Source organism: Chinchilla lanigera, unplaced genomic scaffold (assembly GCF_000276665.1).
Source record: "Chinchilla lanigera isolate Chin_1 unplaced genomic scaffold, ChiLan1.0 scaffold00057, whole genome shotgun sequence".
NCBI classification, from domain to species: domain Eukaryota; kingdom Metazoa; phylum Chordata; class Mammalia; order Rodentia; family Chinchillidae; genus Chinchilla; species Chinchilla lanigera.
The window spans coordinates 4,990,422-5,003,022 of record NW_004955458.1 but is presented as its reverse complement, the minus strand read 5'-3'; the positions used below and the strand labels follow the sequence as shown (position 1 = coordinate 5,003,022).

The following is a 12,601-nucleotide window of genomic DNA, read 5'->3' as shown; positions in this document are numbered from 1 at the left end:
ATATTAATCGCTTTTCCAAGGTCCCAATATTTTTTAGTTCTTTTTTCCCCCTAAAATGTGTTTATTACACACTCTTTGTTTTCTTTTCTTCCTGTTAGTCTCCCGTCTGCCTCCACCTTCCATCTGCCATCCATACCTAGAAACAGACAACAGGAGTAGGAAAGGAAACTGGGGGTGAAGGCACACGCCTGTAATCCTAGCACTTGGGAGGCTGAGGCAGGAGGATCAATAGTTTGAAGGCAGCCTAGACTACAAAACAAGACCTTATCTCCAAAAATAAAAAAGGGAGAAATAGAAGAGACTAATAGTTTGGAAATTAAATTTTAGAGTGAATGTTCAAGTGATGAGTCCTAAAGCTCCAACTTCTAATCAGATTTTGCCCCAGCTACTGGATCATGAAGGTCAGTGGGTGAATTGTTGGAACTGACTCCTTACCTAAGAGGGAATGTGTTACTAAGTTAGAGGTTAGGGGATAGGAATCTTTGTGGTGCAGAGATCTCTGTTCCCTCAGAGATTTGACTCTTGAATTTAATCATGATCACACACTCCAAAGTAAAGAGTTTTATCTTAGGTAATTTCCATGTCCCAGCAATGTTTATAGTAGCTGCTAAAGTTATACCACCTATCTCCACTGTATACACCTCTTTTTTCCTCCTTTCTACTCTTCATTCTCTTTTTATCTCTTCCTTCTCCTACTGCCTTGTTGTTGTTGTTATTGTTTTTTCTTTTTCCCTGACTGGAGTCAGTTCGGAGGGCTCTCAACTAAAGTTGCTGAGCCCAAGAATAATTACTATTCAGTTTCTCATGTGGTATATAGCAGTGTAAGAAGGAAGGAAATGACCACACATACACACACCACTGTGTTCACTCTAAAGCTTTTCCTTTAGAAGAAAAACTTTAAGAAAGGACAGGTAAATTACCTTTAGCTCTAGGGGAAGAGGCATTTGTCACAGACCTGGGATCAGTACTAGCAGAATCGTGCTCTTCTTCCTGGTAAGCCTCTTCTGTCCAAGCAGACGCTCATCTCGTGTGTTAGTGAAACCTGTGAAACCCAGGATTGAGGGTGAGAATAAGGGGCTAGTGATCACCTTTTACCCAGTTGACTTAAACTGGGAAAGCTTTTGATTTAAACTCTTTCTTTCAAAGGCCTCCCTTACCCAGGCGTGGTGGCACACGCCTGTAATCCCAGCACTCGGGAGGCTGAGGCAGAAGGATTGTTGAGAGTTCCAGACCAGCCTGGGCTACAAAGTGAGCTCACGGCCAGCCTGAACTGCATAGTGAGTCCCTGTCTCAAAAAGACAAAAAAAAAAAGACCTCCTTTAATATCTCTCCTGGTGTCCCCAGGCATCTAAGAGCCATTGATCTGTCCCAGAACTCACCAGTAGGTGGCAGCCTCTTGGTTTCTCAAAGGTTCCCTGGCTCTGAAATTTCAGACTAAGAGAGAACTATAACTGAGGGTACTAGTAGTAGACTGACCAAAAAATAGCAGTGAGTTCCATACCTTTACTAATATCCTTTCCCAGTTAGGGGAAGCAAAGGAGAGGAGCATGATTTCTTCTCTTTTCACTATTTAAACCCACAAGTTGGGGATGGTGGCACATACCTGTAACCCCAGCACTTGGGAGGCTGAGCCAGGAGGATCACTGTGAGTACAAGGCCAGCCTGAACTGCATAGTTAGAACCTGTCTCAAGCCAGGTGTGGTGGTGCACACCTATAATCCTAGCACTTGGGAGGCTGAGGCAGGAGGATCATTGCGAGTTTGAGGCCAGCCTGGGCTACAAAGTGAGCTCAAGGCCAGGCTGAACTACATAGTGACACCCTGTCTCAGAAAGACAAAAGAAAAAAAAAAAGAACCTGTCTCAAAACAAAACAAAAAAAGCACAGCCAGGCCAGACATGTGTGGACATAATCCTAGCAGTATGGGAGGCTGAGACAGGAGGACCATCACGCATTCCAGCCCAGCCTGAGAAGCAACTTAGTTAGACCCTGTCTCAAAATAATAAAAAGGGCTGGCAGGTAGCTCAGTGGTAGAACACTTGCCTAGCATAGGTTCAGCCTCCCATATCACACACACACAAAAGGCAAACGAAAAGACAGCAAAAGTTGTTGTACCACTTTACTGTTCCTTCTTCCCAGTGTAGGTAAGGCTTGAACCAGTGAGGCCCTCCTCCAAGAGCCAGAGGAAGATTAGAATAATAGACAACATGTATAAGAGTCAGCTAGCACTGAACAACTTGGCCTGCCGTCACATTTGAAATACAGTTGGTTTGGGGCTGGGAATTTAGCTCTGCGGCAGAGCGCCTGCCTGGCAAGCGTGAGGTTGTGAGTTCAATTCCCAGTACGGGGGTGGGGGGGGTGGGGGGAAATAGAGTTGGTTTTGGAAAATAAGTGGACCGTTAGGGCTAAGAATTGATTTTTCAGGCTATAGCAACATCCTTTCCAGGTGACACAAGGAATGCTCAATAACTTTTTCCTAACCAAAATGACTTGTATTTTTAAAGTTTAGGTATTAGGTCTTCTCCTGAGACCTCCAGAATATTCTGCCTTTTGAGGGGTATTCGGAATTCCTGAGCTCTCTGTTTCCTGAGCCATCAGCCTCTTCTGTGAAAGAGTGTCCTAGAGATATGTGAGAGATGAGGGTGTTGATATCACAGCCCCCAGGCCCCTTAATACACTAAATACAGAAGAAGGAGCCCTGTGGAAGATGCCTGAAGGTTCTGTGGGTCTCTTCTTCCCCTCCTCACCACTTCCAGCGTGGACGAGAACACGTGTCCTGCAGAGCTCTGTTTCAGTCCCAACTTCTCCACATTAGCTGTGGGGATTAAATGAGCAACGCACTTGGTCAACCCGGCTGTATTAGTTACAAGTTATCTCAGCTCTTTGTGGGTGTCATGAGACAGTGTGTATATAAACATGATTTCTCTTCTCTTCCTCATCTCTCTCCTCCCATCCCCCCTACAGCCATAGGCTACAACTGAAACTGGTGAAATGATTGAAATAACTGGAGAGAAAGAAAAAAACAGCTACCTGTTAGTTAATTTAGTGTGCTCACGTTCCTAAGCAAATTCTCCTATTTGAGGGCCACAGAAGGGACTAGTGGGACAAAACGTCAGCTAAGTTATTCATATTTTATCCCTAAATCCTCCCCGTTTGCTTATGGGGTATTTTTCAGACTGCCGTCAACAGCTTGAAGGAATACAGCAAATCATAAAGCAAGAGGAAGTAGCCTGAAGCAGACGTCAACTGGGTGTTTTTTCCCTTTCTGCCCTCCAGAGGGAGCCAATCCCTGTTAAAGAGCACTTCCTCTAGGAAAGCTGACCTTGGTTGACCCTTCCTATAGAAAGGGTGCAGTAGGGCAGACAGGAATTCCCTTCTTAAGAGAACTTTCAGAAGGGTTTTATGATTGAGCTCCCTAAGAATCGCGTGGTCAAGAAAACCTGCTTTGGAAAAAGCTTTGTTTGAAATCAAGCAGCAGACCCTAGCCCTGAGAATCCTCAGATTGCTCACAACAGTAGCAGAATTCTAAGTGGCTAATGAGGCCGGAAGCACTACAGTGGGTTTCTCCTGACAGGAGAGATTGCTTGTTGGTCAGAGATGTGAGCCACAAGCTGTCCCAGGTTTGGTGGCCAGCCTGGTCAATACCCTTGTGATTGAAGTGAAATTTCTTTTATGATTAACTTTGTTGTTCCTTCTCCCTCCCTCCCCATCTCTGCCCCCACCCCCACCTCTCCCTTTTCTGTTTCCTTTTTCCACATGCCTCTCTGCTGGTCTACAGCCAGTCCCGACTCTGCAGCCCTCTCCGCAGCCTGTTCAGTTCACTCCAAGCTCCTGTCCCCAAGTCCTTCTACCAGTCTCTCCACCCCAGCAGTACAACATGGTATAAACTCCATTACCCTTTTTTGTCTTGTCAGTGTGTGTGTATGTCTGGATCAGTCTGTGATGGCCTTGCAAGCATGTTGTACTTTTGGAGGGCATGTTGAAGCTATTCTTAAGGGGCCAGCATAGGCTGAACTGCACTCCATTCCAATGGCCTCATCATAGCACAGCAGAATACACCAAAATGTACGACAGAGAAGCACTGGAGTTTGGGGAGGTGAAAAGGACTGGATATTGTCTAAGCTAGGGCCTTCATCTCTCTATCATACACATTCTTTATCTAATTTGCTCCCGGGACATGTCTGAGGAGCTCAGTTAATTCTGTACAGAATGGTTCCCTGCAATCTCCTTTAAAATAAGTAACAGAACTGGGGATTCAGCTCAGTGGTAAAGCATTTGCCTAGCGTGCACGAAGTCCTGGGTTTGATCCCTACCACTGTAAGTAAATAAATAACACAACTGCAGGTTTCTCTGGTGCAAGTAGTGTCTTAGTTATTTTTCTGGTTGCTGAGACAAAATACCCGACACCCGAGGGTAAAAGAGGAAAGGTTAATTCAGCCCACAGTTTGTGGAGGGTTTCAGTCCATAGTCAGCTGGCTCCAAGGCAGGGTGGCATGGCAGAGGGGCAACAGTTCGAGGTGGTGGAAAATACCAAAAGCAACAGGAGAGTAGAGAGAGAGCAAAGCTCTTTCCTTCCCTTATATTGTGTGCAGGCTACCTGCCCTGGGGCGGGTATAGCACTTACACCCTTAATCCCAGCATTGTACTATGAATCAATCACAAACTGCAGATTCACACTCTGAAAAGCGACCCCCCGTGACCATATGAGGCTTTGGGGGGACATCCAGACACAGATCATAACAAGTAGTAAAAACTTAACAGTCTTACCCATTTGACCTGTCTTACCATGTTACTTTATATTAAAAATACCCTTTTCTACTGCACAGTGTGTATGCTATTGAAATTATTTGTACCCTGCCTACAAATCCTTTGAAGGTCTGATTTACTCATTGTGGATAATTTTCATGATGGTTATAGGAGTCTTCACTTTTTACTTTATATTAATCATACCTCTGCTTTTCACTAAACTCCCCTTTTTCACCCTACCTCTTAGCTCCATCCTGAAAAGTCCTGGAATAAGTTCCTCAAAATAATCTGCAGTCTAGTCCTCTTGTCATCTATTTGTGACCAATATAATACAAACAAATCCTTGAAAATTGAGCAAAAAACTTCCAAACAGCATTGTCTTTTGGTTTCTGCTAGTTTCTTTTGTAAATGAACCCCTGCTCTGGCATGTGTGCACACAAGAATTACTGTCCAGAGAGTAGAAGGGTGGAAAAGTATAGTATAGAAGGAAAGAAGAAGCTGAGAAACTCTAACCTATCGCCATACAAATGAGAGATGGAACACTCACCCTTGCTGCTTAGGGCTGAGAGTAAAGATAATTACAGTCTGGCCAGGCGCTCTCGTTTTCCAGCTCAGCCTCTCACTCTGGCCTCCTTTCTGAGGTGAGAATTGGAAGTGGTTTCAGAAGGGTAGGAGAACTTTGTGTCAAAGAACAAAGGTGGAAATGACCTCCAGAGGGAATAAGGACATAATCAGCGGGAGTGGAGCCCATCAGTCCTTTGCTGTTAGGCAAAGAACATAGTCCCCCATATCCATTCAAGGTGTCATCGGGTCCTTTATTATAAAAAACAGGATTTATAACAAAGTGAAGTTCTATGGTTAGGGGCAAGAGGAAGACAGGAAATATACTCTTAAAAATCTAATTTGTCCTGGGGGCTAGGGATTTAGCTTAGTGGCACAGCACCTGCCTGACAAGTGCGAAGTTGTGAGTTCGATTCCCAGTAGCAGGAAAAAAAACAAAAAAAGAAAAAAAAAAAAAATCTAACTTACCATGTTTTTTGTTTTTTTCCCTTATATGTGATAGGGAGATTGGCTGTCGAGGTAGACTTTAAAAATTTAGTTTCTAACCATGTAAAATATCACGTCACAGAGGCTTACAGCTAAAAAATACCTTTTGGGACATAGAACAAGACTGTCCCAAAATGGTGTAAGAAAGATTTTAAAGAGCATTGCTATTTTTGTCTGTCTGTGTTGAAGCCAAAGATATGAGGCTTAATGCAGCCTCAATCCTTGAGTCGCCCACTCTCTCAACAGGCAGATGACCTCAGCAACCCCTTTGGACAGATGAGCCTTAGCCGCCAAGGTTCTGCTGAAGCAGCTGACCCATCCTCAGCTCTGTTCCAGCCCCCACTTATCTCCCAGCACCCCCAGCAGCCTAGCTTCATCATGGCTTCCACAGGACAGCCCCTCCCCACTTCCAACTACGCCACCTCCAGCCATGCTCCACCTGCTCAGCAAGTCCTGCCACCCCAGGGCTACATGCAGCCCCCTCAGCAGGTGAGCAGCCCCTGTCCCCACCTCCAGTCACTGATTCAGCTTGTCTAGTAATCTTCTTTTCTTCCTCTAGTTTAGACAGACCAGGGGGATACTCTCTCCACTGTGTACTTGAGAGTTGTCACTCGAACCACAAGGCCTCCTTCCTGTATATAATAAGTCCTGTTTTATTTCAAACTTGTGTGGTAATCCCAGAAGTTGTAGGCCCAAAATATCTCCTCTTACAGATTTTTTGCCCATCAGCTCTGAGGCATTTAGTATTTTGTGGACTTTGGGATGAATTTAGAGGGACCTCTCACATCCATTTTCTCTTACCATAGATCCAGGTTTCTTACTATCCTCCTGGACAGTATCCTAACTCCAACCAGCAATATCGACCTCTCTCTCACCCGGTGGCCTATAGCCCCCAGCGTGGTCAGCAGCTGCCTCAGCCATCCCAGCAGCCTGGTAAGAGGAAACACTGGTATAAGAAAGTAGGGGGAAGGGGCTGGGGATTTAGCTCAGCGGCAAAGCACTTGCCTGGCAAGCTCAAGGTCGTGAGTTCGGTTCCCGGTACCGGAGAAAAACAAAAAAACAAAAAAAAAAAGAAAGTAGGGGGAGAGGGGCTGGGGATTTAGCCCAGCGGCACAGCGCCTGCCTGGCAAGTGCAAGGTCGTGAGTTCGATTCCCGGTGCCGGGAAAAGAAAAAGAAAGTAGTGGGGGAGGGGCTGTGGATTTAGCTCAGTGGCAAAAGCACCTGCCTGGCAAGCGCAAGTTCGTGAGTTCGGTTCCCGGTACTGGAGAAAAACCAAAAAAAAAAAAAAACGAAAGAAAGTAGTGGGGGAGCTGGGGATATAACTCAGTGGCTCAAGTGCCTGACTAGCAAGCGCAAGGTCACAAGTTCGCTTCCCAGTACCGAAAAAGAAAAAAAAAAGAAGGTAGTGGGTAGGGGAAGGGCAGAGACTAGGAACAAAAGAAGAATTACCTTCCCCATTAAAAAAAAAATGGAGGAATGAATAGGGTCCTAAAGAGGGGCCCAGGATCTCTAGAAAATAAAAGGTAAGAATAGAATGGAGAAGGGAAATTACTGATAGAATGTGACTTCCTAACCGTTCATAATAATGTATGAACTTGCTGTTCATAATAATGTTTCTCTGCTTGCTCATCCCTAGGTTTACAGCCCATGATGCCTACCCAGCAGCAGGCAGCGTACCAAGGCATGATTGGGGTCCAGCAGCCCCCGAACCAGGGCCTGCTCAGCAGCCAGAGGAACAGTATGGGGAGCCAGATGCAAGGCCTGGTGGTGCAGTACACTCCACTGCCTTCTTACCAAGTGGGTGCATTCTGTGTTGGGAAAGGTCACCCAGTCCCAGGATAAGGAAAAGGAATGGCTTCCCAGGGTCTCCAGACTGACAGCTCCAACACTAAAATATCTTCCACTTTCCCGTTAGAAGTTTTAGGGTTTTTTTTTCCTCTCTGAATGAAAGCCCAAAGAGTTGGAGAAGAAACTTTAAATTATTTGGTTTTCATATAGTGCATATGGCCAGGAAAGTAGTGTATAAAGGAAATCAGGCTTTTTCTTCTATGCCACATGCCCAAGGGTGGTACTTAGAGAAGAGTGAAATAAGAAAACTCTGTGAGGAGAACAGGAAGAAGCTCTGACTTCTCTAGAGAGGGAAGTGGCAATGCCCTGGTCTAATGACTAGGCTGTTTTCCTGGTGAGCTCCGTAAGAAGCCAAGTAGTTATTGTCCTCTTCTCCTTCCAGGTCCCGGTGGGCAGTGACTCACCAAATGTGGTCCAGCCGCCTTTCCAGCAACCCGTGCTGGTCCCTGTGAGTCAGTCTGTGCAAGGAGGCCTCCCGGCGGCAGGTGTGCCTGTGTACTACAGCGTGATGCCACCCACTCAGCAGAACGGCGCGAGGTGAGGGCCACCAGGGAGCTGGGACACATTTGCCATAGACCTTCAGCAGCTGCCATGCATCTTTTGTTTACACTGGCCTGAAAAACAAGGGTAAACCGGGCATGGTGGCTGGCACACATGTGGGAGGCTGAGGCAGGAGGATCACTGAGTTCGGGCCAGCCTGGGCTACATAGTGAGTTCAAGATCAGCTTGAACTACATAGTGAAACCCTGTCTCAAAAAAAAGTATAAAAGAGAAACACAAGGGTAAAGATCCTAGTAGCTCCTAAAATCAGATAGAATCTGAGAGTTCATGCTCCCTTTTTCCTTACTCATTTGACATTTACATAGGGCCCATAAGCAGGAAAATTTCCTGTCAGAGACAGACACGTTAGTTGGGCATGGTAGCACAAACCTGTAATCCCAGGCCCGGGAGACTGAGATAAGGGAATCACTGTGAGTTCAAGGCCAGCCTGGGCTACATTGTGAGACCTTGTCTCAAAAAACAATAGCTAAACAGAAACAAAACAAAGCAAAAATACCAAGACAAATGCTTTATAATAGTCCCCGCTGGGCATGGTGGCACATGCCTGTAATCCTAGCATTCAGGAGGCTGAGGCAGGAGGATCTGCGAGTTCAAGACCAGCCTGGGCTACAAAGTGAGCTCAAGGCCAGGCTGAACTGCACAGCGAGACCCTGTCTCAAAAAAACAAAAGAAAACAAAACAAAAAAAAAGTCCCACTTTTGTTTTTCACATCAGTAGAACTCAGAACTAAGATAGAGGCTGTTCATCATCAAGAAATATAGTTTGGGGTACACATATCATTTTAGGGTTGTGGTGTTTGTTTGAGACAGGATCTCACTATACATGTGTGCTGTCAGTGAGCACAGGATCTCACTGTGTAGTTCAGGCTGACCTTAAACTCACTTTAGCCCAGGCGGGCCTCGAACATGCCATGATCCTCCTGCCTCAGCCTCCTGAGTGCTGTGATTACAGGCCTGAACTACCACACCTGAGTTGTAAATCTTATGTATTCTTTTTAATCTATGGATGAAATTCAAACGGGAAATACATCTAAGTCATAGCTAGTAGAATTGTGGTAGAAGGCCCCTGAAAAATAATCTAGTCCACCCATGTTTTTATTTCTCTTCCCAGTTAGATAGTTAATTAGTTAGAGATAGGGTGTCACTGTGCTCAAACTTCTGGGTTCAAGCGATTCTCCCACCTCATCCTCTGGTAGCTGGGACTACAGGCACAGGCTACTGTGTCTGGTTTTTAGTGTATTGTTTTTGTTTTGAAGTACTGGGGACTGAACCCAGAGCCTTCACGCTGAGCTACATCCCGTCTCTTTTCATCTTGAGTGTGGTCTCACCAAGCCACCCAGGCTGGGTTAGAACCTGTGACCCTCCTGCCCCAGTTCCCTAAAGTGCTAGGACCGGAGGGGTGTGCCACCATTCCTAGCTGTTTCTGTTTTTTCTTTTTATGTGGTTCTAGGGATTGAATCCACAGCCCCATGCATTTTAGGCCAGAGTTCTACTGGTGCGCTATCTCCTCAACCCTTCTTTTCTTTTTTGAGACAAGAGTCTTGCTGAGTTGCTAAGGCTGGCTTCATACTCTCAGTCCTCCTGCCTCAGACACCCAACTAACTTGAGAGCATGTATCACCATGCTTAGCTGTCGGTTTCCCACAATTTTTAAAAGAAAAAATTCCACCTAGGGTTATTATCCAAAGTTACACAGCTGGTTGGAAATAGAGCTGGAACTAGAACTCAAATCTGGATCTAACTATGTGTGTTTCAGTGTGTTTGTGTCTTCGTGTGTATTTGTTTATTTCTATATTTTTATATGCATGTCTCAAGTTTTGAGTTTGTGGGAGGTTTTTCCATTTATCTTTAGGTACTGTTCATTGTTTGCTGTTGCGTATAGATCCTAAGTCACACTTCTCCTTAGTTTTTATTCATCTCAGCACTATGTGTCTGTCTCTGGCACTGTCTTTGTCTGTGTTTCCATTGTGTTTCTAAACTCTGTGTGTGTGTGCATGTCCACACTGTTGGGAAGAGCATGTGTCACTAACATTCTATCTGTAGCACTAATCACGACTTCCTAATTGAAAGATGATCAAGTACAAATATATATAATTAACTTTGAACTGATGAATGATTTTAGAAATTGCTTGGCAAATTGGTCTGGGAATGGCTTGGAGCTGCCTCTGCTTCCCACAAGGGAGACCCAGGAAGCACCAGCTGTTTGCCAGGAGCTGTGTTCTTCCCTCTATTGCTTTACTGCTCCTCTCTTCTCATCTCTCCAGCCCTTCTGTGGGGTTTCTGCAGCCTCCTGGTTCTGAGCAGTACCAGATGCCTCAGTCTCCCTCTCCCTGCAGTCCACCACAGATGCCACAGCAGTACTCAGGTAAGAGGATGAAGATTTGGGGAGGGCTTGTCACTAGCAAGGGCAAAGATGACTAAATGGATTGTGTTTCCAGAGCTGGCAAGGGCGGGAGCAGTTCAGAAACTGGCTGTGGCACCACCATCACAAAGAAAAACCAATGTGACTCAGGGAGCTAAAGCGACCTCTGAAGAGAGGCGGCTGCCCCATCCCTGAGAAGCCGCGTCTTTGGGTTCTTTATTCTTGCTGTCGTTTTTCCCCTTTTTTCCTGAACCCAACATTACATGCCTTTGAGTCACGAAGTACTGATCTCCTTCTCCTATAATCTTTCTCCCTTCAGACAGCTTTTCTTTTCTTTCGGGAGTGTGAGGAAAGTTTTTTTTCAAATGCTTTTTAGTCATATTTTAAGATCTGCTTAGTAGTTTTTAGTGTGTACTCACATACATTGTGACTTAATTTTCATCACACTTTGTGAGGAAGAAATTAAAGCCTTAGCGAAACTATTAAATGACTTACCTAAAGCCACAGTGCTAGAACTTGAACTTGGGTCTTTGGACTTTCCATATCCTATGCCAAATCTTCAGTAACACACTTTCAACAGGCTTTTGTACGCTATCCTTCGTCTGCAGTGAGAAATCGACAGACCTCTTCCTAGGGGCAGCTACCCCAGGTGGACATGTTCATGCCACGGGGCCTCTTTAGTCTGTCTCTGCCAAGATGCCCCCAGAGTAGCTAGTACAGTTGCCTTTGTCTCACTTTCAGCCCACTGTGACACAGCTGTACATGCAGTTAAAGAGACTGTATTGAGGGCTTCTGGAGAAGAAGTCTTCATTTAGCCTCCAGCCATTCCTGATCCACTCTGTTGTGTGGCTGGCTGCCAAATGCCCTCTTCTGGTGAGAGAGAGATACTTTGCCAGTTTTCTGATACAGAAATGGGATATACACTCTTACTGTGTTAGGTGCTATATGGGCAATTCTAGAATTAATCCTTGCTCATAGAACGTGGTTATTTCGTACTTTTAAGAAGCAATGACTTAGCAGGGCATGGTGGCACACACCTGCAATCCCAGCACTCAGGAGACTGAGGCAGGAAAATAAAAGGAAGTTTAAGGCCAGCCTGGGCTACCAGTGAGTTTAATGCCAGCCTGCACTACACAGTAAGACCTATTCTTAAAAAAAAAAAAAAAAAGGAGCGATGACTTCTGGCTTCATCCAGCCAAACATGGATTCCATGCAGGCTAAGATCTTAAATTCATCCCTTATCCTTTATTATGTGAATGGTGTCTCTAGCTGTTTCTCCTAGTGTCCGCCAGGGGCAATTGGCCTTGAAATTCCCAGCAGAATGTGGAAATTATAGAAGCCAGCTCCAAGAACCTCTGTAGCCTGTGGTGGTGCATAGTACCACAGGGCATTTTCCCTCCTGTTTGTTAAGATAGGAGTGTGTATGTGCATACAGGCATGCTTGTGTGTACATTCTTGTGTGTGTATCCTTTGTGGTATATAATTTTATCTGTTGGGTTTCTGGTTATTATCTGTTCATATTCAAATAACAAGGTCCTTGAACAAAAAATAAACCAGGGGAGGGGCTGGGGGATATAGCTCAGTGCCATAAGCACCTGCCTGGCAAGTGCAGGGTCCTGAGTTCAACCCCCAGTACTGACAGTCAATCAATCAATCAATAAACCAAGGGAAAATAATTTTTCATTACCTACTTAACCTCATCCTGAGTTAAGCTAAATGAAACAAAGGTTGTCTTAAAAGCTGGCAACACTAGAGATCTGGGCTGAGGCAGAAGAAGGAGAGAATCCAGGCTTCCCAAGTCAAAAGAAACAAAATCCTCTGTTATGTAATTCCCTTGCTTCTTTGAAATTGTCCAGATGTATCTCCTTGCTTCCCAGCTGCAGTGGTTGTTCCTAAACTTCTGACCGATCCTTTGTATTTCTCCTAGATGATGGGATGTCTCTGTTCTACTCATATCATCCAAGAGACCATATTCCCCACCAAAGTTTTTACACATGGAAATTTAAGAGAAATGTTTCTTTTGCCTTATTTTCTTTCTTT

General features: G+C 45.1%; 1 protein-coding gene across 14 annotated transcripts in view; it reads left to right on the top strand.

The window, feature by feature from the left end:
• R3hdm2 (R3H domain containing 2) overlaps window positions 1-12,601 on the top strand; it is a 145,443-nt gene that overhangs the window by 124,387 nt on the left and 8,455 nt on the right. For 11 of the 14 annotated variants that reach the window (XM_013520852.1, XM_013520859.1, XM_005397358.2 and 8 more), the window contains 6 exons: window positions 3,777-3,878; window positions 6,038-6,280; window positions 6,598-6,724; window positions 7,429-7,589; window positions 8,023-8,177; window positions 10,464-10,564. In XM_013520852.1, the coding sequence (XP_013376306.1) occupies window positions 3,777-3,878; window positions 6,038-6,280; window positions 6,598-6,724; window positions 7,429-7,589; window positions 8,023-8,177; window positions 10,464-10,564 (889 nt within the window). The remainder of the gene's footprint in view (window positions 1-3,776; window positions 3,879-6,037; window positions 6,281-6,597; window positions 6,725-7,428; window positions 7,590-8,022; window positions 8,178-10,463; window positions 10,565-12,601) is intronic. The other 3 variants (XM_013520858.1, XM_013520862.1, XM_013520861.1) reach the window with 1 other exon arrangement.